Source organism: Cherax quadricarinatus, chromosome 8 (genome assembly GCF_038502225.1).
Source record: "Cherax quadricarinatus isolate ZL_2023a chromosome 8, ASM3850222v1, whole genome shotgun sequence".
Lineage (NCBI taxonomy): Eukaryota > Metazoa > Arthropoda > Malacostraca > Decapoda > Parastacidae > Cherax > Cherax quadricarinatus.
In genome coordinates this window covers 44,783,046-44,809,141 of record NC_091299.1, presented here as the reverse complement: position 1 = coordinate 44,809,141, position 26,096 = coordinate 44,783,046, and the positions used below count along the sequence as shown (strand labels likewise).

At 49.5% G+C, this 26,096-nt stretch overlaps 1 protein-coding gene across 1 annotated transcript in view; it reads left to right on the top strand.

The window, feature by feature from the left end:
* Positions 1 to 26,096, top strand: part of ptc (protein patched) — a 565,812-nt gene that overhangs the window by 501,368 nt on the left and 38,348 nt on the right. The window contains exons 17-18 of the mRNA XM_070083049.1: positions 13,687 to 14,204; positions 14,751 to 15,003. Of these exons, the coding sequence (XP_069939150.1) occupies positions 13,687 to 14,204; positions 14,751 to 15,001 (769 nt within the window). The 3' untranslated portion in view covers positions 15,002 to 15,003. The remainder of the gene's footprint in view (positions 1 to 13,686; positions 14,205 to 14,750; positions 15,004 to 26,096) is intronic.

Sequence of the window (26,096 nt, the reverse complement as noted above, 5' to 3'; positions counted from 1 at the left end):
CTAACATGCCTGTAAGCCTGCCTGCTGCCCAGCCAGCCTACCAGCCAGCCGGCCTACCTGCCTGCCTAGCGGAGAAGGGCGAGAGGGCAGATCCGCAACGTGAGAGTGACAACACAGGCCGAGTCTAAACCAAAACTGTGACACAGTCACGTGGGAGCCTTTATTGACGACGTCTCGCTCGCACAGTGGCGTTTATTGATGACGTCTCGTTCGCACAGTGGCGTTTATTGATGACGTCTCTCTTGCACAGTGGCGTATATTGATGACGTCTCGCTCGCACAGTGGCGTTTATTGATGACGTCTCGCTCGCACAGTGGCGTTTATTGACGACGTCTCGCTCGCACAGTGGCGTTTATTGATGACGTCTCGTTCGCACAGTGACGTTTATTGATGACGTCTCTCTTGCACAGTGGCGTATATTGATGACGTCTCGCTCGCACAGTGGCATTTATTGATGACGTCTCGCTCGCACAGTGGCGTTTATTGACGACGTCTCGCTCGCTCCCCCATCTGGGGAGAGAGAGAGAGAGAGGACGTGCATGTATAGTGTATAATGAGTGTAGTGACGTGGACAGCCAGGTGAGATACTGTTGAAAAGAGGCTGGTTTTGATAAGGACCTGCCTAGCTACGGCACTGAACGAATATAGCCCTACGTAACACCAGCGCGGTTTAGAGATAATACCTCCACTCGCTCTCACAAATCTGATGGGTTTATTTAACAGGAGCAACAGAAATTTAGTAAGACAGAGAGGGATAGGCGGATCATATATTCTTGGACCGCATGAAGGTCCTTGAATCTGCACTCCATAAGAGTCTTTCAGAAAAGTAGAACGAGAGGCGAGGGTAACAGGGGAGGTCTTGCCAATCTAATGGGGAGTAATTGTTGAGTCAGAATGATCGGAATGGACAAAAGTGTTGCAGGTGGAGCTTTATAAGAACTGGTGGAGCTTCACAAGAACTGGCGGAACATCACAAGAACTGGTACTGGCACCTCTTTGTTATTTTTGGTATGTGTTAGCAACATGCCAAGGAGAGATAAGCTCATATGTATTCTTGTTCGCAGATATTATCGAATTAATTATCCTAAAAACAGGAGATTTGGAGAAAGGTTACAGGTGGGCTCGATCAGCTGTAAGACTGATCAGACACATGCAAGACTGATCAGACACATGCAAGACTGATCAGACACATGCAAGACTGATCAGACACATGCAAGACTGGGAAAATTACGGAAGGGGGAAAAGGAATGGACGAAACTGAGTACAGACTCTAGGGGTTCAGAGGCTGTAAACCCCACTCAGAAAGGATCTAGAGATGAACTTAGTCTACCTCTGGTACGTGCCGAGTACATCACCAGAGGCGCACGTCAACCAGAGGCGAACGTCAACCAGAGGCGAACGTCAACCAGAGGCGCACGTCAACCAGAGGCGCACGTCAACCAGAGGCGCACGTCAACCAGAGGCGCACGTCAACCAGAGGCGCACGTCAACCAGAGGCGCACGTCAACCAGAGGCGAACGTCAACCAGAGGCTCACGTCAACCAGAGGCGCACGTCAACCAGAGGCGCACGTCAACCAGAGGCGTACGTCAACTAGAGGCGCACGTCAACCAGAGGCTCACGTCAATCAGAGGCGCACGTCAACCAGAGGCGCACGTCAGTCAAAGGCGAACGTCAATCGAAGAAACGTCAAAAAGAGAGCTTGTGCCAAATCTAAGATTCAAAAACCTAAAAAAAAAAAGCAATTCGTAACTCTAATGCGTTGCGAAAATGAGGTGCCGGGCCTGTGTTGAGTAAGCAAACTCCTCGCAACCCCCGCCTGATGAAGTACGTCAAGAAACTGGAGGGAACACAGAGGTGTACAACTGGTCCAGGAACTTGTGGACCGAACTCTGAAGGGGAACTGAAGGAAATGTTGACGTCAGAACATAGAATACAGAAAGTAGTAGTAAACAGAGCAAGATCCAGCTTCAGCGAGGTCTAAAGCTCAGTGCCCCAAGGCACTGTCCTGGCACCTCTGCTGTTTCTCATCCTCATAGCAGACATAGATAAAAACATTAGTCACAGTTTTGTATCATCATTTGCAGATGACACTAAAATAAGCATGAAAGCCAGTACGGTAGAGGACACTGAAAAAATACAGGAAGACATAAACAGGGTTTTCCAGTGGGCAGTGGAGAACAACATGACGTTCAGTGGTGATAAGTTCTAGCTGCTTAGGTATGGAAAGAATGAAGAACTCAAAAGGAACACTATATACAAAACTCAAGAGGGTCACCATATAGAACGAAAAGAAAACGTGAAAGACCTGGGAATAATTATGTCAGCGGACCTTCTTTTAAGGACCATAACAAGACAAAGATCACGACAGCCAGGAAAATGACGGGGTGGGTATTGAGAACTTTCAAAACAAGGGAAATAATGGCAATGGTGACACTCCTTTACTTAGAATATTGCTCAGTGCTGACGGCCCCGTTCAAAGCTGGAGAAATATCGGAGCTGGAGCTATTATAGAGATCGTTAACGGCTCACATTAAGCCAGTAAAGCGCCTAAATTACCGGGAACGCCTTCAAGTTTTGAACATGTACTCATTGGAGAGGAGGAGAAAGATACATGAGAATATATACCTGGAAAGTACTCGAGAGCCTGGTCCCAAATCAGCACACTGCCATAACAACATACTGGAGTGAGAGATATGGAAGGAAGTGCAAAATAAACCCAGTGAGGAGCAGGGGTGCGGTGGGCACAATAAGGGAACACTGCATCAACATCCGGGGTCCCAGATTATTCAACATCTTACCAGAAGATATCAGAAACACGACTGGAACAAGTGTAGAAGCCTTCAAGAGGAAACTGGACAAGTATCTCCACCAGGTGCCAAATCAACCAGGCTGTGATGGATATGTGGGGGAGCAAGCCTCCAGCAGCAACAGCCTGGTTGACCAGGCATGCACCAGACGAGCCTGGCCCATGGCCGGGCTCCGAGAGTAGAGAAACTCTACAAACTCTTCAAAGGTATATATCAAAGGATAAAAGAACTTTGTAAGACGTGATAATAATACATAAGACTTATGGAAGATTTGACAGGATAGACAGAGACAGACTGGACAGGCGAGAAACAGTTACGAGAATGTACAGATAGACGTTAGAGACAGGTGAATCATATTAATGTTAGGAAGTACTTCTGTTCACCCTTGATGCTGTCAAAAACCGTAATGGCTTGGATGAAGAGTAGAGGCATTGCCTCCGTACACAGTTGTAAGAACATGTATGAACAGGGCCCAAGAAGCTAAGAGGAAATAAACCTGGCAACAAGTAGTTAAGAGATTTAACCCGAGCAGCCACCAGTAGAGTGCAGCCACCAGTAGAGTGCAGCTACCAGTAGAGTGCAGGTACCAGTAGAGTGCAGCCACCAGTAGAGTGCAGCCACCAGTAGAGTGCAGCTACCAGTAGAGTGCAGCTACCAGTAGAGTGCAGCCACCAGTAGAGTGCAGCTACCAGTAGAGTGCAGCCACCAGTAGAGTGCAGCCACCAGTAGAGTGCAGCTACCAGTAGAGTGCAGCCACCAGTAGAGTGCAGCTACCAGTAGAGTGCAGCCACCAGTAGAGTGCAGCCACCAGTAGAGTGCAGCCACCAGTAGAGTGCAGCCACCAGTAGAGTGCAGCTACCAGTAGAGTGCAGCTACCAGTAGAGTGCAGCCACCAGTAGAGTGCAGCTACCAGTAGAGTGCAGCCACCAGTAGAGTGCAGCCACCAGTAGAGTGCAGCTACCAGTAGAGTGCAGCCACCAGTAGAGTGCAGCTACCAGTAGAGTGCAGCCACCAGTAGAGTGCAGCCACCAGTAGAGTGCAGCCACCAGTAGAGTGCAGCTACCAGTAGAGTGCAGCCACCAGTAGAGTGCAGCCACCAGTAGAGTGCAGCCACCAGTAGAGTGCAGCCACCAGTAGAGTGCAGCCACCAGTAGAGTGCAGCTACCAGTAGAGTGCAGCCACCAGTAGAGTGCAGCCACCAGTAGAGTGCAGCCACCAGTAGAGTGCAGCTACCAGTAGAGTGCAGCCACCAGTAGAGTGCAGCCACCAGTAGAGTGCAGCCACCAGTAGAGTGCAGCCACCAGTAGAGTGCAGCTACCAGTAGAGTGCAGCCACCAGTAGAGTGCAGCTACCAGTAGAGTGCAGCTACCAGTAGAGTGCAGCCACCAGTAGAGTGCAGCCACCAGTAGAGTGCAGCCACCAGTAGAGTGCAGCCACCAGTAGAGTGCAGCTACCAGTAGAGTGCAGCCACCAGTAGAGTGCAGCCACCAGTAGAGTGCAGCCACCAGTAGAGTGCAGCCACCAGTAGAGTACAGCCACCAGTAGAGTGCAGCTACCAGTAGAGTGCAGCCACCAGTAGAGTGCAGCCACCAGTAGAGTGCAGCTACCAGTAGATTGCAGCTACCAGTAGAGTGCAGCCAGCAGTAGAGTGCAGCTACCAGTAGAGTGCAGCTACCAGTAGAGTGCAGCTACCAGTAGAGTGCAGCTACCAGTAGAGTGCAGCTACCAGTAGAGTGCAGCCACCAGTAGAGTGCAGCTACCAGTAGAGTGCAGCTACCAGTAGAGTGCAGCCACCAGTAGAGTGCAGCTACCAGTAGAGTGCAGCTACCAGTAGAGTGCAGCCACCAGTAGAGTGCAGCCACCAGTAGAGTGCAGCTACCAGTAGAGTGCAGCTACCAGTAGAGTGCAGCTACCAGTAGAGTGCAGCTACCAGTAGAGTGCAGCTACCAGTAGAGTGCAGCCACCAGTAGAGTGCAGCAACCAGTAGAGTGCAGCTACCAGTAGAGTGCAGCTACCAGTAGAGTGCAGCTACCAGTAGAGTGCAGCCACCAGTAGAGTGCAGCCACCAGTAGAGTGCAGCCACCAGTAGAGTGCAGCCACCAGTAGAGTGCAGCCACCAGTAGAGTGCAGCCACCAGTAGAGTGCAGCCACCAGTAGAGTGCAGCCACCAGTAGAGTGCAGCTACCAGTAGAGTGCAGCTACCAGTAGAGTGCAGCTACCAGTAGAGTGCAGCTACCAGTAGAGTGCACCAGTAGAGTGCAGCCACCAGTAGAGTGCAGCCACCAGTAGAGTGCAGCCACCAGTAGAGTGCAGCCACCAGTAGAGTGCAGCCACCAGTAGAGTGCAGCCACCAGTAGAGTGCAGCCACCAGTAGAGTGCAGCCACCAGTAGAGTGCAGCCACCAGTAGAGTGCAGCTACCAGTAGAGTGCAGCCACCAGTAGAGTGCAGCTACCAGTAGAGTGCAGCCACCAGTAGAGTGCAGCCACCAGTAGAGTGCAGCCACCAGTAGAGTGCAGCCACCAGTAGAGTGCAGCCACCAGTAGAGTGCAGCCACCAGTAGAGTGCAGCCACCAGTAGAGTGCAGCTACCAGTAGAGTGCAGCCACCAGTAGAGTGCAGCTACCAGTAGAGTGCAGCCACCAGTAGAGTGCAGCCACCAGTAGAGTGCAGCCACCAGTAGAGTGCAGCTACCAGTAGAGTGCAGCTACCAGTAGAGTGCAGCTACCAGTAGAGTGCAGCTACCAGTAGAGTGCAGCTACCAGTAGAGTGCAGCCACCAGTAGAGTGCAGCCACCAGTAGAGTGCAGCCACCAGTAGAGTGCAGCCACCAGTAGAGTGCAGCCACCAGTAGAGTGCAGCCACCAGTAGAGTGCAGCCACCAGTAGAGTGCAGCCACCAGTAGAGTGCAGCTACCAGTAGAGTGCAGCCACCAGTAGAGTGCAGCCACCAGTAGAGTGCAGCCACCAGTAGAGTGCAGCCACCAGTAGAGTGCAGCCACCAGTAGAGTGCAGCCACCAGTAGAGTGCAGCTACCAGTAGAGTGCAGCCACCAGTAGAGTGCAGCTACCAGTAGAGTGCAGCCACCAGTAGAGTGCAGCTGGGTGCAGAGGTTCGTAGTACAGTTGTGTGGGAGATAACAACACACAGCTTCAAGAGTAAGTCAGTGGATAAGAGTTAAGAGGCGGGACCAGGAGCTAGGTCTCGACCAGTGCAAGCATAACTAGGCGAGTACAGCGATGCATGAATGGTAGCCACGGAGACAGGTGTGGAGCAGATGTGATCTTAGGTCAGAAGATTATCACCTGGGCCAGGAAGTTCAACCTTCCTCCTCACACGCCACGTCCACCCACCCTCACCCACACTCACCCACCCTCACCCACACTCACCCACCCTCACCCACACTCACCCAACCTCACCTACCCTCGCCCACCCTCGCCAAGTCCAGGGTGCTCCTTCACCCACTCCCCAGGTGAACATCTCACCCACTCCACAGGGGTACCTTTTTCCACCTTAGCAGAGCTTCCCAACCCTCACCCCCTCCCCAGGTACTCACTCCCCTACCCTCAACCCTCACCCCGTCCCCAGGTACTCACTCCCCACCCTCAACCCTCACCCCTTCCCCAGGTACTCACTCCCCCACCCTCAACCCTCAACCCACCCCAGGTACTCACTCCCCACCCTCAACCCTCACCCCGTCCCCAGGTACTCACTCCCCCACCCTCAACCCTCACCCCTTCCCCAGGTACTCACTCCCCCACCCTCAACCCTCAACCCTCCCCAGGTACTCACTCCCCCACCCTCAACCCTCACCCCGTCCCCAGGTACTTACTCCCCCACCCTCAACCCTCACCCCGTCCCCAGGTACTCACTCCCCACCCTCAACCCTCACCCCGTCCCCAGGTACTCACTCCCCCACCCACAACCCTCACCCCCTCCCCAGGTACTCACACCTCCACCCTCAACCCTCACCCCGTCCTCAGATACTCCCCCACCCTCAACCTTCGCTCCGTCCCCAGGTACTCACTCCCCCACCCTCAACCCTCACCCCGTCCCCAGGTACTCACTCCCCCACCCTCAACCCTCACCCCGTCCCCAGGTACTCACTCCCCCACCCTCACCCCGTCCCCAGACACTCCCACACCCTCAACCCTCACCCCGTCCTCAGGCACTCACACTCCCACCCTCAACCCTCACCCTCTCCCCTGGTACTCACCCCCCCACCCTCAACCCTCACCCCGTCCCCAGGTACTCCCACACCCTCAACCCTCACCCCATCCTCAGGCACTCACACCCTCACCCTCAACCTTCGCTCCGTCCCCAGGTACTCACTCCCCCACCCTCAACCCTCACCCCGTCCCCAGGTACTCACTCCCCACCCTCAACCCTCACCCCGTCCTCAGATACTCCCCCACCCTCAACCCTCACCCCCTCCCCAGGTACTCACTCCCCCACCCTCAACCCTCACCCCCTCCCCAGGTACTCACTCCCCCACCCTCAACCCTCACCCCCTCCCCCAGGTACTCCCCCACCTTCAACCCTCACCACCTCCCCAGGCCAGGTACTCACTCCCCACCCTTAACCCTCACCCCCTCCCAGGTACTCACTCCCCACCCTCAACCCTCACCCCCTCCCCAGGTACTCACACCCCACCCTAAACCCTCACCCCCTCCCCAGGTACTCACTCCTCCACCCTCAACCCTCACCCCCTCCCCAGGTACTCCCCCACCCTCAACCCTCACCCCCTCCCCAGGTACTCACTCCCCACACTCAACCCTCACCCCCTCACCAGGTACTCACTCCCCACCCTCAACCCTCACCCCCTCCCCAGGTACTCACTCCCCACCCTCAACCCTCACCCCCTCCCCAGGTACTCACTCCCCACCCTCAACCCTCACCCTCTCCCCAGGCACTCACTCCCCCACCCTCAACCCTCACTCCGTCCCCAGGTACTCACTCCCCACCCTCAACCCTTACCCCCTCCCCAGGCACTCACTCCCCCACCGTCAACCCTCACCCCCTCCCCAGGTACTCACTCCCCACCCTCAACCCTCACCCCGTCCCCAGGTACTCACTCCCCCACCCACAACCCTCACCCCCTCCCCAAGTACTCACTCCCCCATCCTCAACCCTCACCCCGTCCCCAGGTACTCACTCCCCACCCTCAACCCTCACCCCCTCCCCAGGTACTCACTCCTCCTCCCTCAACCCTCACCCCCTCCCCAGGTACTCACTCCCCCACCCTCAACCCTCACCCCGTCCCCAGGTACTCACTCCCCCACCCTCAACCCTCACCCCCTCCCCAGGTACTCACTCCCCACCCTCACCCCTCACCCCCTCCCCAGGTACTCCCCCACCCTCAACCCTCACCCCCTCCCCAGGTACTCACTCCCCACCCTCAACCCTTACCCCCTCCCCAGGTACTCACTCCCCACCCTCAACCCTCACCCCGTCCCCAGGTACTCACTCCCCCACCCTCAACCCTCACCCCCTCCCCAAGTACTCACTCCCCCACCCTCAACCCTCACCCCGTCCCCAGGTACTCACTCCCCACCCTCAACCCTCACCCCCTCCCCAGGTACTCACTCCTCCACCCTCAACCCTCACCCCCTCCCCAGGTACTCACTCCCCCACCCTCAACCCTCACCCCGTCCCCAGGTACTCACTCCCCCACCCTCAACCCTCACCCCCTCCCCAGGTACTCACTCCCCACACTCAACCCTCACCCCCTCTTCAGGTACTCACTCCCCACCCTCAACCCTCACCCCCTCCCCAGGTACTCACTCCCCACCCTCAACCCTCACCCCCTCCCCAGGTACTCACTCCCCACCCTCAACCCTCACCCCGTCCCCAGGTACTCACTCCCTCACCCTCAACCCTCACCCCCACCCCAAGTACTCACTCCCCCACCCTCAACCCTCACCCCGTCCCCAGGTACTCACTCCCCAACCCCAACCCACACCCCCTCCCCAGGTACTCACTCCTCCACCCTCAACCCTCACCCCCTCCCCAGGTACTCACTCCCCACCCTCAACCCTCACCCCTTCCCCAGGTACTCACTCCCCCACCCTCAACCCTCACCCCCTCCCCAGGTACTCACTCCCCACACTCAACCCTCACCCCCTCTTCAGGTACTCACTCCCCACCCTCAACCCTCACCCCCTCCCCAGGTACTCACTCCCCACCCACAACCCACACCCCCTCCCCAGGTACTCACTCCCCACCCTCGACCCTCACCCCCTCCCCAGGCACTCACTCCCCCACCCTCAAGCCTCACTCCGTCCCCAGGTACTCACTCCCCACCCTCAACCCTTACCCCCTCCCCAGGCACTCACTCCCCCACCGTCAACCCTCACCCCCTCCCCAGGTACTCACTCCCCACCCTCAACCCTCACCCCCGTCCCCAGGTACTCACTCCCCCACCCTCAACCCTCACCCCCTCCCCAAGTACTCACTCCCCCACCCTCAACCCTCACCCTGTCCCCAGGTACTCACTCCCCACCCTCAACCCTCACCCCCTCCCCAGGTACTCACTCCTCCTCCCTCAACCCTCACCCCCTCCTCAGGTACTCACTCCCCCACCCTCAACCCACACCCCGTCCCCAGGTAATCACTCCCCCACCCTCAACCCTCACCCCCTCCCCAGGTACTCTCCCACCCTCAACCCTCACCCCCGTCCCCAGGTACTCACTCCCCCACCCTCAACCCTCACCCCCTCCCCAGGTACTCACTCCCCCACCCTTAACCCTCACCCCCTCCCCAGGTACTCACTCCCCACCCTCAACCCTCACCCCGTCCCCAGGTACTCACTCCCCACCCTCAACCCTCACCCCCTCCCCAGGCACTCACTCCCCCACCCTCAACCCTCACCCCCTCCCCAGGCACTCCCCCACCCTCATCCCTCACCCCGTCCCCAGGTACTCACTCCCCACCCTCAACCCTCACCCCCTCCCCAGGTAGTCACTCCCCCACCCTCAACCTCTCACCAGTCTCGCCCTTAAATAACCCGTGTTTCACTAACATCTCCAATGTTTCCTGGTAGCAGGTTGAAAAGACACAAGGTATTGACGCCCGTTACTCTAGTTGTGCCTATAACGTCCCTGCTGGTTACAGGTTTCAACACTACCTACCACATCTCTCACTCCTGGATACTGTTATGGCAGTGCATTAAGAAATTAGAGGTAATACTGTTTTATTGATTTTATCCGGACAGTAAACATTGCGTTGCGCTGGCCACACAACCAACTAATGTTCTCGTTAAAAAGTCGCTATTGAGACAATTTCCCTGCAAACTTCTGCAACACTAGGCAAAAGCAAGCACAAGATTTGGTAGGCGATGCAACATACCCCCAGTGAAAAGTAGGGCGCCACTGGTACACTAAGAGAAAATATAATAAGTGTCCGGGGCCCAAGACTGTTCAACAGCCTCCCACCAGCCATAAGGGGCATTACCAATAGACCCCTGGTTGTCTTCAAGAGGGAGCTGGACAGATACGTAAAGTCAGTGCCAGATCAGCCGGGTTATAGCTCGTACGTTAGACTGCGTGCGACCAGCAGTAACAGCCTGGTTAATCAGGTCCTGATCCACCAGGAGGTCTGGTCATGGACCGGGCCACGGGGGCGTTGATCCCCGAAATACCCTCCAGGTAGACTCCAGGTAACACGCTTCCAACAATATTTTGTCAACCGGTCATTTTAGAGCAAATTTAATGAGCTTCAAGTTGTATACCTGGAATATACCTGGAGGGAGTTCCGGGGATCAACGCCCCCGCGGCCCAGTTTATGACCAGGCCACGTGGTGGATCAGGGCTTGATCAGCCAGGCTGTTACTGCCGGCCGCATGCAAACCGACGTACGAACCACAGTCCGGCTGATCACGTGGGGAGTCTTAGGCTTTCAATCGGGATCCAAATCACTGTTTCTTCGCCCACTGGCGAGTTCGTAAGTTCCTTCTGAGCGCCTCACACACCTCTCTAACACAACGTGTGAGCACAGCGGTGCTCAAGGTATCATAGGACAACAAAACTCTCAAAATTAACATCACTGGAGTAAGTTATGGTGTTTCTAAAAATCTCATAACAACTTTCTCTTATTGTTTCGCTCCTTGGCTACAGTTACTCTCCTGTACCAAAAACGATGTACGGTGTGACATCAGTATTGCCAGACCCTCCTCCAGCACTGTACCCGTCATTCTGACTCGAGTCACGATATTGGTGGGGGTAGAACTCATGGCAAGTGAATTGTAAAACTCCAGGCCAGCGCGTCTCAAATTTAACCAATAATATACAGTAAGAGTAACAAAGGCAACAATGAATGAAGGATAGATTGTGCTTTAATAGGTGAAGAAAACTGGGAGGTACTGAGGAGACTGAGGAAGCTAAGAAGAACGAGAGAGATTAAGAAGACCGAAAGAGATTAAGATCGAGGGAGCTTAAAAAAGACTGAGAGAGCTTAAGAAGACTGAGGGAGCTTAAGAAGACTGAAGGAGCTTAAGAAAACTGAGGGAGCTTATGAAGACTGAGGGAGCTTAAGAAGACTGAGGGAGCTTAAGAAGACTGACGGAGCTTAAGAAGACCAAGAGAGCTGAAGAAGACTGATGGAGCTTAAGAAGACCAAGAGAGCTTAAGAAGACTGAGGGAGCTTAAGATCGATGGAGCTTAAGAAGACTGAGGGAGCTTAAGAAGACCAAGAGAGATTAAGAAGACTGAGGGAGCTTAAGAAGATTGATGGAGCTTAAGACCAAGAGAGCTTAAGAAGACCAAAGAAGCTTAAGAAGACCGAGGGAGCTTAAGAAGACCAAGAGAGCTTAAGAAGATTGAGGGAGCTTAAGAAGACTGAGAGAGCTTAAGAAGACTGAGGGAGCTTAAGAAGACCGAGGAAGCATATGAAAACCAAGGGAGCTTAAGAAGACTTAGAAAGCTTAAGAAGACCAAGTGAGCTTAAGACCGAGGGAGCTTAAGATGACTGAGGGAGCTTAAGGAGACCAAGAGATCTTAAGAAGACTGAGGGAGCTTAAGAAGACCAAGAGAGCTTAAGAAGACTGGGGGAGCTTAAGACCGAAGAAGCTTAAGAAGACTGAGGGAGCTTAAGAAGACCGAGGAAGGTTCAGAAAGCTGAGGGAGCTTAAGAAGACCAAGAGAGCTTAAGAAGACCAAGAAAGCTTAAGAAGACTGAGGGAGCTTAAGAAGACAGAGGGAGCTTAAGAGGATCGAGGGAGCTTAAGAGGATCGAGGGAGCTTAAGACTGAGGGAGCTTAAAGTGTTCATATGGTACCGACACAGTTGCTTTACTCATGATTCTGAACGACAGTAGAATGCCGACGTTTTCTTAGAAGTATGGACTGAACTTTTCGGTCTGACGTACAGACGCAGAGACTGAGTATTTGTAAACTATATCCTGATTGAGATCTGGTTGCGGGGGCGATGCTCTTGGAAATAAACTGCAGTTTACTCAGTCTTCGAAGTGTGAGAAACAGTATAGGTGCCAAAACTGCGCCTTGTGGCACGCGGTGAAGGCTGCCAGGACCTGTAGTGTTTATCATTAGCGTGTCGGTATTAATGTGACATTTACAGCCAGATTTTCTCATGTTTACTAATTGCTTTTGTATGCAAAAAATAAAAAGTCCTGTAAACAAAATCTACATTTTTATTTTCTTCCAGTCTTTATGATCTTGTGTTGGTGGTTTGTTAGTTGCGATGGTCAGGATGTTTGTGAAGCAATGTTGACGTGGTCTGTGGAGTTGATGGTCTCATTGTCTGTGGAGTTGATGGTCTCATTGTCTGTGGAGTTGATGGTCTCATTGTCTGTGGAGTTGATGGTCTCATTGTCTGTGGAGTTGATGGTCTCATATCTGTGGAGTTGATGGTCTCATGGTAGTGGATCAAGGTCTTCCTTGATCTACTGTAATACCGTCCTGTTATCCCTGTCCGCTTTTCAGGATCTTACCCTCGTCTCTTCTGAGGTTCAGTGATAAATGCCTTCCTACAGCTATCCTGCCTCACACCTCAGACACGGTGTCATGGAACTGCAGGAGGTTTGTGAAACAGAATTCACCATGTCTCAGCCAGTGTTGGTTGTTGTTTTGGAAACCATTTATATTTTAAGTGTGGTTCACCACTCTCCTGATTATCTTCTCCATTACCTCACATAGTCTGCAGTTGAACGCTACCTGTCTGCTCTCTTAAATACTGGGACAACCTTCGCAGTCTTTCACATCTCAGACAGTTGATGTGTATCTTGTGTGTGTGAGAGCGTGTGTGTGGTACACATGTACAAGGATGGTGCACCAGGCAAGGTACAGTAGTGGCCGTATTAGGACCCTCACCACCATTGTTTGCATCATCAATGTGGTAACTTATTAGCCTGTGTAGTTGCTGCTATCTTCCACCTCCCCATCTTTCTCATCTTCCCTCCCCTTTCCTTCCCATCACCATCACCTCCCCTTCCTTTCCCACTACCATCACCTCCCCTTCCCTTCCCACTACCATCACCTCACCTTCCCTTCCCACTACCATCACCTCCCCTTCCCTTCCCACTACCATCACCTCCCCTTTCCTTCCCATCACCATCACCTCCCCTTCCCTTCCCACTACCATCACCTCCCCTTCCCTTCCCACTACCATCACCTCCCCTTTCCTTCCCATCACCATCACCTCCCCTTCCCTTCCCACTACCATCACCTCCCCTTCCCTTCCCACTACCATCACCTCCCCTTCCCTTCCCACTACCATCACCTCCCCTTCCCTTCCCACTACCATCACCTCCCCTTCCCTTCCCACTACCATCACCTCCCCTTCCCTTCCCACTACCATCACCTCACCTTCGCAACACTTGTAGGATAAAGTTATACGTTGTATTAACTTTGTGTTGTTATATCGTGCAGATATTTCTTCTTCGTGTTGCTGGCGCTGACGGTGCTGGGGGTGCTGGACGGCTTAGTCTTCCTGCCGGTGCTGCTCTCCCTGGTGGGTCCTCCTGCAGAAGTGGTGCCCCGCAATCACCCAGATCGCCTCCCGACGCCCACGCCGCCACCCTCGCCTCAGCCCGTCCACGCCCACTCCCACAGCGGATCGTCCCGCCGGAGCTCGGGTCGGGGCGCCTCTGGCGGGAGGAGTTGTCGCCGCTCGAGTAGTGGAGGTGGAGGAGGGTCGTCCCTCTACCCGCGCCTCCACGGCTCTAACCTCTCCCTCACCACCATCACGGAGGAACCCTCGTCGTCCACGCGGTCGTCGCAGTCGCTCAGGTCGTCACACGAGATCGTGGTGGAGCCCCAGGTCGTGGTGGAGACGACGACTTCACCGTCGACGACCTACCCGGGGGAGGGCCACCACGACCACCACGTCACTACCAAAGTGACAGCCACAGCCAAGGTCAAGGTGGAGCTACACACGCCTCTCCCTGGTGAGTCTCTGCCGCACCTCAGCCTCACTTCGGCCTCACTCAACCTCACCTCAGCCTCACCTGATCCTCACCTGATTCTCACCTCAGCCTCACCTCATCCTCTCATCAGCCTCACCTCAGCCTCGCATCATCCTCTCATCAGCCTCACCTCATCTTCACCTCAGCCTCACATCAGCCTCACCTCAACCTGACATCAGCCTCACATCAGCCTCACCTCAACCTGACATCAGCCTCACATCAGCCTCACCTCAACCTGACATCAGCCTTGCATCAGCCTCACCTCGCTAGATTATTATTATTATAATCAAAAAGAAGCGCTAAGCCACAAGGACTATACAGCTCACCTCGCTAGAGGGAAAAAAAAATAACTCTGAGACGTTAACATCATCCAAATCACCTTCAATTACAGTGTTTTTTCTAGTGTGGAGTGTATACAATCATGTGATTTACAACACTTGTCCCAATACAGTCTTTTCGGCATTGGAACTTTCCTTAGCATAAACAAAAGCTAATTGGAACTTTGTACTCGGCGTCTACCTCCATTAGGAGCTGTTGAGCCGACCTACCGCAGCAGCAGCAGCAGCAGCAGCAGCAGTAGCAACAACAACAGCGGCACCAGACGCAGCAGTCAGCGGAGTGGTAACAGCAGAAGTGGGTACGGAGGGGCGGCCAGTAACACCGCCTCGGCGTCTCTCACCTCCAGCTCCTCCTCCAGTGGTGGTGGTGCAGCCACTTCCTCCTCCACCTCGTCCTCCAAAGGATCTTCAGACGTGGATGAGGACACTTTCCCCAAGTGAAGGTGAGTTGAACTCTCCTTGTGTCACCATCACCAGCTGGTGCTCCACTGAAGGTGAGCTCACTAGTCATGACATAAATGCTAAAAATAGCAGTGTTGATTTTCACTTTCGTTATACATCTACCACCGAGGTAGACTGATACACACAAGAAAGAAGAAACGCTTTCACCGTCATTCACTCAATCACTGTCTTGCCAGAATCGTGGTGACATCGCACTTCAGATCTCCCTCTAAACCCCAACATTCTCTCACCCCTTCTTTAGAGTACAGGCACTCTACTTCCCACCTCCAGGACTCAAGTCCATCTAACTGGTTTTCCTGACTCCCATCAGCACGTCATACCACATTAGCCACTGGCCTCCATTCACTCCGATGTAACACTCTCACACAAGCCTGACAGATGTTCAAGCCTCTATCGTTTAAAACCTTTACCCCCTCTACCTCCAACCTTTTTTGGGGGGAGGATGACCCCCACCCTATATTTCATGCCAGGTTTATAAACCCTCCTAGGTATCGTGTTTTGTTTCATACTCTCTAAATGTCAAACCACCTCGACATCCCCTTCTCAGCCCTCTGAATAATACTTTGGCAACTGCACAGCCTCCGGTCTCCGGACTCGTAATTCTCTGCATAACATTCACAGCACACATTGCCTTCAAACATGACTCCACTTCTTCCAGCATCCTCAAACTCGCTGCATCATTAAATCCATGTTTCACACCCATATAACAGTGTTGGTAACTCTGTACTCTGATTCACTCCAAATATTGCCTTCATGGACGAGGCTCCTCGTCTCCACAGATGCCTCAACGCACCTCGTCTTTCATAGACTCATCCGCCGACAAGTTCACTCCCAGATGTCTGAATACATTTACTTCCTCCATACTTCCTCACATTAATCCCATATTAAGTCTGTTAGTGCCTAGATACTTTCATCATTTTGTTCTTTCCAGTGTTTACTTTTCATTTCTTTCTTTTGCATATTCCTCTACCAACCATTGCAATTTTTCTTCAGATTCTCCTGAAAAAGCTTTGTCGTCATCGGCACATTACACAGACACACACACACACACACACACACACACACACACACACGCACAAAGGTCCAGACAAGATATGATATAGATATAATAAAAGTAGTTTGTTAGATTATGTATTGGTGGATAAAAGGTTGATGTGTAGACTTCAGGATGTACGTGTTTACAGAGGGGCAACTGATATATCGGATCATTATTTAGTTGTTGTAGCTACAGTTAGAGAAAGAGGTAGATGGGACAAGAGGAAAATGGCAACAGTAAGTGAGAGGTGAAAATGTATAAACTAAGGGAGGAGGAAGGTAGGGTGAGATATAAGCAACTATTGGCAGAAAGGTGGGCTGGTGCAGGTATGAGTAGTGGGGGAGGGGGGTTGAAGATGGTTGGAATAGTTTTAAAAATGCAGTATTAGAATGTGGGGCAGAAGTTTGTGGTTATAGGAGGGTGGGTGCAGGAGGAAAGAGGAGTGATTGGTGGAATGATGAAGTAAAGGGTGTGATAAAAGAGAAAAAGGTAGTTTATGAGAGGTTTTTACAAAGCAGAAGTTTTATAAGAACAGCAGAGTATATGGAGAGTAAAAGAAAGGTGAAGAGTGCGGTGAGAGTGTAAAAGGAGAGCAGATGATGGAATGGGAGAGACACTGTCAAGCAATTTTCCTGAGAATAAGAAAAAAATTTTGGAGTGAGATAAACAGGTTAAGAAAACCTAGGGAGCGAATGGATTTGTCAGTTAAAACCAGAGTAGGGGAGTTAGCAGATGGGGAGATGGAGGTATTGAGTAGATGGCGGGAATATTTTGAGGAACTTTTAAATGTCGACGAAGAAAGGGAAGCGGTAATTTTATGCACTGGCCAGGGAGATATACCATCTTTTAGGAGTGAAGAAGAACAGGATGTGAGTGTGGGGGAGGTACATGAGGCATTACGTAGAATGAAAGGGGGTAAAGCAGCTTGAACTGACGGGATTATGACAGAAATGCTAAAAGCAGGGGAGGACATAGTGTTGGAGTGGTTGGTTTTTTGTTTAATAAATGTATGAAAGAGGGGAAGGTACCTAGAGATTGGCAGAGAGCATGTATAGTCCCTTCATATAAAGGGAAGGAGGACAAAAGAGATTGTAAAAATTATAGGGGAATAAATTTACTGAGTATACTAGGTAAAGTGTACGGTAGGGTTGTAAATCAGGTGTTTACATTGAAGCATATATGTGAACAGTTTTTAGATAAAGATAGGGAAGTTTTCATTGCATTTATGGATTTAGAAAAGGCATATAATAGAGTGGATAGAGGAGCAATGTGGCAGATGTTGCAAGTATATGGAATAGGTGGTAAGTTACTAAATGCTGTAGAGTTTTTATGAGGATAGTGAGGCTCAGGTTAGGGTGTGTAGGAGAGAGTATGAAGGGAGGGAGTATGGAAGAAGTGAATGTTTTCAGATATTTGGAAGGTGACTTGTCAGTGGATGGGTTTATGAAGGATGAGGTTAACCATAGAACTGATGATGAGAAAAAGGTGAGTGGTGCATTGAGGTATCTGTAGAAACAAAGAATGTTATCCTTGGAGGCAAAGAAGGGAATGTACGAGAGTATACTGGTACCAACACTCTTATATGGGTGTGAAGCATAGGTTGTAAATGCTGCAGCGAGGAGGAGGCTGGAGGCAGTAGAGATGTCGTGTCGAAGGGCAGTGTGTGGTCTACATATTATGCAGATAATTCCTAGTGTGGAAATCAGGAGGAGATGTGGAGTTACTTAAATTATTAGTCAGAGGCCTGAAGAGGGGTTGAGGTGGTTTGGTCATATAGAGAGAATGGAACAAAGTTGAATGACTTGGAAAGCGTATAAATCTGTTGGGGAAGGGAGGCGGGGTAAGGGTCGTCCCCAAAAAGGTTGGAGGGTGGGGGTAAAAGAGCGTGCGTGAGTGTGTTACTTAGGAATGAATGGAGACGAATGGTTTTCGGGACCTGACGAGCTGTTGGAGTGAGAGCAGGGTAAAATTTTGTGAAGGGATTCAGGGAAACCAATTAGCCGGCATTGTACTTCCTGGAAATGGGAAGTACAATGCCTGCACTTTAAAGGAGGGGTTTGAAATATTGGCAGTTGGGTGTGAAGCATGGGTGGTGAATGTTGCAACAAGGAGAAGGCTGGTGGCGGTGGAGTTGTCATGTCTGAGGGCAATGTGTGGTGTAAATATAATGTAGAGAATTCGTAGTTTGTAAATTTAGAGGAGGTGCGGGATTACCAAAACTATTATCCAGAGGGCTGAGGATGGGTTGTTGAGGTAGTTTGGACATGTAGAGAGGATGAAAGGAAATAGAATGACTTCGAAAGTATTATAAATCTATAGTGGATGGACGGTGGGGTAAGGGCCGACCTAGGAAAGGTTACAGGAGGGGGTAAAGGAGGTTTTGTGTGTGAGGGGCTTGGACTTCCAGCAAGCATGCGTGAGCGTGTTAGATAAGAGCAAATGAAGACAAATGGTTTCTAGGACTTGACGTGCTGTTGGAGTGTGAGCAAAGTAGCATTTATGAAGGGATTCAGGGAAACCGGCAGGCCGGACTTGAGTCCTGGAGATGGGAAGTACAGTGCCTGCACTCTGAAGGAGGGGTGTTAATGTTGCAGTTTTATAACTGTAATGCAAGCGTGTCTGGCAAAACAGTGATGGAGTGAATGATGGTGAAAGTTCTTTTTCGGGCCACCCTACCCTGGTGGGCCACCCTGCCTTGGTGCGCCACCCTGCCTTGGTGCGCCACCCTGCCTTGGTGGGCCACCCTGCCTTAGTGGGCGACGGCCGAGTGTTAATAAAATAAATAAATAATGTATATATATATGTATGTATGTATATATGTATATATGTATGTAGGTTAGGGTGTGTAGAAGAGAGGGAGAATACTTCCCGGTAAAAGTAGGTCTTAGACAGGGATGTGTAATGTCACCATGGTTGTTTAATATATTTATAGATGGGGTTGTAAAAGAAGTAAATGCTAGGGTGTTCGGGAGAGGGGTGGGATTAAATTATGGGGAATCAAATTCAAAATGGGAATTGACACAGTTACTTTTTGCTGATGATACTGTGCTTATGGGAGTTTCTAAAGAAAAATTGCAAAGGTTAGTGGATGAGTTTGAGAATGTGTGTAAAGGTAGAAAGTTGAAAGTGAACATAAAAAAGAGTAAGGTGATGAGGGTATCAAATGATTTAGATAAAGAAAAATTGGATATCAAATTGGGGAGGAGGAGTATGGAAGAAGTGAATGTTTTCAGATACTTGGGAGTTGACGTGTCGGCGGATGGATTTATGAAGGATGAGGTTAATCATAGAATTGATGAGGGAAAAAAGGTGAGTGGTGCGTTGAGGTATATGTGGAGTCAAAAAACGTTATCTATGGAGGCAAAGAAGGGAATGTATGAAAGTATAGTAGTACCAACACTCTTATATGGATGTGAAGCTTGGGTGGTAAATGCAGCAGCGAGGAGACGGTTGGAGGCAGTGGAGATGTCCTGTCTAAGGGCAATGTGTGGTGTAAATATTATGCAGAAAATTCGGAGTGTGGAAATTAGGAGAAGGTGTGGAGTTAATAAAAGCATTAGTCAGAGGGCAGAAGAGGGGTTGTTGAGGTGGTTTGGTCATTTAGAGAGAATGGATCAAAGTAGAATGACATGGAAAGCATATAAATCTATAGGGGAAGGAAAGAGGGGTAGGGGTCGTCCTCGAAAGGGTTGGAAAGAGGGGGTAAAGGAGGTTTTGTGGGTGAGGGGCTTGGACTTCCAGCAAGCGTGCATGAGCGTGTTAGATAGGAGTGAATGGAGACGAATGATACTTGGGACCTGACGATCTGTTGGAGTGTGAGCAGGGTAATATTTAGTGAAGGGATTCAGGGAAACCGGTTATTTTCATATAGTCAGACTTGAGTCCTGGAAATGGGAAGTACAATGCCTGCACTTTACAGGAGGGGTTTGGGATATTGGCAGTTTGGAGGGATATGTTGTGTATCTTTATATGTATATGCTTCTAAACTGTTGTATTCTGAGCACATCTGCAAAAACAGTGATAATGTGTGAGTGTGGTGAAAGTGTTGAATGATGATGAAAGTATTTTCTTTTTGGGGATTTTCTTTCTTTTTTTTTTTGGGTCACCCTGCCTCGGTGGGAGACGACCGACTTGTTGAAAAAAAAAAATATGTATAATATATATATATCATATATATAATATATATATATTATAAATATAAATATATATATATATCTATATATATGTATGTATGTATGTATATATATATATATATATATATATATATATATATATATATATATATATATATATATATATATATATATATATATATATGTAAAACTGGTCAATTAGCAAGAACTCATTTAAAATTAAGTCCTTTCTAAAAAAAATTCTTATATGTTTAAAGATATATATTTTTCATTAATGTTAATGTATAAATTTATAATTTTGCAATAAAAAAATCTTAGAAAACTTACCTAACCTTATTATAACAAGAACAATTTATTTTAGCCTAACCCAACTAAATATATTTCAAATTTGTTTACAGTAATTTAATACTAAACAAACACAGTGAAATATATTTTTTTCGGTAGGCTCAGAATGATTTTGGTGAAATTATTGCATACACAAATTTGTCCTATATGGCAAGATGAGCGTTGCTATTTAAGCCAAGATCGCAAGTTCTGCCTATTCGGCACGACATGTGTGTGTGTGTGTGTGTGTGTGTGTGTGTGTGTGTGTGTGTGTGTGTGTGTGTGTGTGTGTGTGTGTGTAAATTTGAAATGCTTAACAATTCGCAAACAGGCGAAATTATTTACAAACATTGTCTCTACGTCCACAGCAGGACTCGAACCTGCTAACTCTGTATCAGTGTCCATAGTACTTTACCACCAGACTAGACTAGACCTCCGTCATAGAAAGAAACATAATTGAATCTTCTTTCTTGAAACATGACAGGAATACCCTATATAACTCAAATTATAGGTTATCCAAGCTCGATAGCTATCTAGTATAGTTTATTGTACACAACCTTAAACAACAATGCTATACAAAATCACAGGATTGCTCATTATGCCAGGTGGTCTCGTGATGGGTTGGTAACACTCCACCTGTTGTCTACACACCAAAACACTATGCTACGCCAGTTGATGTATGGCTGTACAACACGTTTAGCTGTGACTGCACCATACATTGACAAGATTACCCGATTACATAGGTAGTGGGTTAAAAAGATATTAGAAGTAGAATTCTGGATCATAGAAATATTATAGGAATGGTATAGAAGAATACCAAGTAAGACATAATAATCGATACTGAGAAGAATAGTAAACAGTATAAAGGATACGTCTCAGTATCCCTGAGGACATTCGACAACAGGACATTTAAACAGAGAGTACATTCATTTCATTTCTTTTATTAATTAAATAGGTTACACAAAATAACAGCAATCCTTATATCCCCTGAGAAACGTATTTTCTCAAGTCACAGGACCTGTTCTAAATTATTAGAAAAAGCCTAGGGCGAACTATTATACTTCCCAATTTTATATTTACTGACTTCTTAAAACCCTCTTACTCCATATGGGGAGATGGTGGATGGTGGCAGTGGTGGGTGTGACACTGACCGCTGGTCACATTCTGAGAGAGCCAAGAGGCGACAGGCTCACTCTGAGCTATTCTGAGAAAAAAACTTCCCTTTACTTCCCCTTACTCCTGTTGCAACCTTGCAACATTGCATAGCTCCTGATAACGCACTGAAAAGTGCGAAAGTACTTGAGCTAAAGATTTCCACCCCCCTATGGCTTACCTTCCATATATATATATATATGTATATATATATATATATATATATATATATATATATATATATATATATATATATATATATATATATATATATATATATATGTACACATTCACACATAAGTTTTGATACTTCTTTATACCCGGAGCCCTGCCCCTGGCTAAGTTTGTCTGATGCTGCTGGCGGCGGTCTACTGGCGTACATATCCATAACAGCCTGGTTGATCTGGCGATGTTTCTGATATCTTCTGGTAAGATGTTGCATAGTCTGAGGCCACGGATATTGATACGACGCTGCTGCCGTTCACTAAGTTGACTTCACACTTCTTCCTATATCTCTCACTCCAGTACGGTGTAATGTACGTATTATCATGTTTCTTTCCTTCGTTGCAGCGAGTACATATTTAGAACTTTGAGTTATTCCCGGTAATTCAAATTCTTTATTGGTTCTATGCGGACCATAATTTTTTTTTTTTTGTATGTTTTACACTTCTGATATCTTCCGTGTCATTAACAGGACCGTTAACACTCAGTTATATGTGATTTGCTTAGTATCACCATTAGCACTATATTCCTTGTCTTGAAAGTTGTCATTATCCAGCACATCATCTTCCTCTGTCGTGATATTTGCCTTGTTGTGTTTGTTTTAGAATAATGGTTAGCCGACATATTTACTCCCAGGTCTTTTACGTGTTCCTTTCGTTCAGTTTGACGAGCCTCTTAGGTTTTGTGCAGAAAATTCCTCTTGAGTATTTCATTCTTTCCATTTCTAAGAAGATGGAACTTGTCACCATCGACTAAGTCACTTTCAGTAGTACAGAAAAGATACGAATATTTTCGATTAACCAAACTTTATGCTTATGAATCTGTGGTGTTGTATTTGTCTGTATTTTTCCAGTGAGTGTATGAGCACGTCCCTCGCCTCGGGAACAACTTTCTCATGCCACACAAAACTGTGCATTTCTGACCGGTTTCCACCGCTCTCGTATTTTTCTTTTAGGGTAATATTAGCCAGAAATTTTGTATGATTTGTGGCGTCGTTTTTCTCTGTGGTGGAAGACGAACAGTTGGAGGGAATATACCGGCTTAACATGGTAATGATTGTCGTAGTATGACCGGGATCCCCACCACAGCCCTCCTCCCCCCACCCTTCTACCTTATTAACGAGACATTGATGCTCCGTGTTGACTCCTCTAACAAGACAAACAGAAATAGAGCTAGACACGGCAGTGCAGAAGGGGAGAGGGTTCCCCCTAAAAAAAGGGAGGAAGAGACAGAGAGAGAGAGAGAGATATAGTTTTTTATACCCGGAGCCATTTCAGCAGAGCCTTCAACACAGGAGGGATGTGGGTGGCCTTACTGTTATATACAAGGCCAGTATTGTCAAATGTTATGTTAATGCCCAGGGTTTATTACCTGGACCTCGGCAATGAGAGTCGCTACTCTCACCGCTGGGCAACGGCGACCAGTGCAAAGTAACACACTTGGATCCACTTCCAGGACAGCGAGAAGCAAGCTTCTATACCACAAGACGGGCAGGAAGTAGCAACTTCACTCTGGCTGTACCCTTCTCCAGAACATCACTTCATCTGAGATCATATATACCCAGGATGACTCGAGTATGGAACACATTCGTACAGCATAATGATGTCAACGAGATAACATCAGTTGATCAAATGAAAATTCTGGCCCACAGATGGCTCCAACTTCATCCTGATCCCTACTTGTATGTCTCATAACAATAAAAATGCTTTCAAATGAGCTGATGTAGGTAACAGCTCTTAGCTTGCCAACAAAGTTAGGAATCTTTAACCTGTAAATAGCTTGTCAATAGAGCTAGGGATCCTTAACCTTGTCAAACCCTGTGTAAAAGAGAGAGAGAGAGAGAGAGAGAGAGAGAGAGGTGGTCGAAGCGAGAGAGTAAGCAAGGCTCCTCCCTCAGCAGCACGACCTAGGTGGTCCCGTCTATGTACTGGTTCCGTTCCGCTTATTTAATTAAGAAGATGCGCACATGAATCATTTTTGATACCTCGGGATCCCGAATACTTGTTTTAAATACGATACTTAAGCTCCAACCATGGCTAATGGAGACACTCTATTGATAAGAAGCTGCCATTTACATTTGGGCAGATAAGCGTGACCCACCGCGAGGTGACTCTGACAGCCATCTTTACTCTGATCTTAGGTGTTCATCCCCGGTGTTAAGAAAACAGTTCCCCCTCCCCCCTTTGACCTTTCTGTGCCCCTCCCCCTCCCCCCCGTCTCTGAAAACAGCTTTAAGTGGTCCCATTCTCTTCTTTATGGTTACCCACGGTCACCATCTTTATGGTCACCTACGGTCACCATCTTTATGGTCACCTATGGTCACCATCTTTATGGTCACCCACAGTCACCATCTTTATGGTCACCTACGGTCACCATCTTTATGGTCACCCACAGTCACCATCTTTATGGTCACCTACGGTCACCTACGGTCACCATCTTTATGGTCACCTACGATCACCATCTTTATGGTCACCTACGGTCACCATCTTTATGGTCACCTATGGTCACCATCTTTATGGTCACCTACGGTCACCATCTTTATGGTCACCCACGGTCACCATCTTTATGGTCACCTATGGTCACCATCTTTATGGTCACCCACGGTCACCATCTTTATGGTCACCCACGGTCACCATCTTTATGGTCACCCACGGTCACCATCTTTATGGTCACCTATGGTCACCATCTTTATGGTCACCTATGGTCACCATCTTTATGGTCACCCACGGTCACCATCTTTATGGTCACCCACGGTCACCATCTTTATGGTCACCCACGGTCACTATTACAACCCAGGATTCCAAATGGCCTGTTATCCCGGGTGTAATGGGAGCAAAATAAACACAGCAGAAAAAGTTTAGACTTATATTATCCTTCACCAATTTAGAACAGCAATATGTACACTATGTACAGTGATAAGTATAGTGCACTCCACGGTAAGCAAGGCAGAAATAGAAGCCACAAGATAGCAGACCGTGCTTCAACCAGCTCTAGAATGGGAATGACAAGGGCAGACAGGAGAGCGGTACCCACATAACCTCTGCGATTGCCAAAACCATCTTCTTATTGGCTAGAACCTGGTCACTAGTTGAACGACGGGGCCCCATCATCAACTCTTAGCAACCTGGTTCACTGGTTGGGGGAGATAGCCTGTAAATGAGGCTGTGTACATGCTCCGAATAAAGGTTAAGTACTCTTTGCATGCCACAGTCACCATCTTTATGGTCACCTACGGTCACCATTCCCACCACCAGGTCTCAGCACCACCACCATTCCCACCCCAGACCTCAACACCACCACCATTCTCACCCCGGACCTCAACACCACAACCATTCCCACCCCAGACCTCAACACCACCACCATTCCCACCCCAGGTCTCAACACCACCACCATTCCCACCCCAGGCCTCAACACCACCACCATTCTCACCCCGGACCTCAACACAACCACCATTCCCACCCCAGACCTCAACACCACCACCATTCCCACCCCAGGTCTCAACACCACCACCATTCCCACCCCAGACCTCAACACCACCACCATTCGCACCCCAGGTCTCAACACCACCACCATTCCCACCCCAGACCTCAACACCACCACCATTCCCACCCCAGGCCTCTTCACCACCACCATTCCGAACCCAGGCCTCACCACCACCACCATTCCCACCCCAGGCCTCAACACCACCACCATTCCCTCCCCAGGCCTCATCACCACCACCATTCCCACCCCAGGCCTCAACACCACCACCATTCCCATCCCAGGCCTCAACACCACCACCATTCCCACCCCAGACCTCAACACCACCACCATTCCCACCCCAGGCCTCAACACCACCACCATTCCCACCCCAGGCCCCAACACCACCACCATTCCCTCCCCAGGCCTCATCACCACCACCATTCCCACCCCAGGCCTCAACACCACCACCATTCCCACCCCAGGCCTCAACACCACCACCATTCCCACCCCAGGCCCCAACACCACTTCCATTCCTACCCCAGGCCTCAACACCACCACCATTCCCACCCCAGGCCCCAACACCACTTCCATTCCTACCTCAGGCATCAACACCACCACCATTCCCACCCCAGGCCCCAACACCACTTCCATTCCTACCCCAGGTCTCAACACCACCACTATTCCCACCCAAGGCCTCAACACCACCACCATTCCCACCCCAGGTCTCAACACCACCACCATTCCC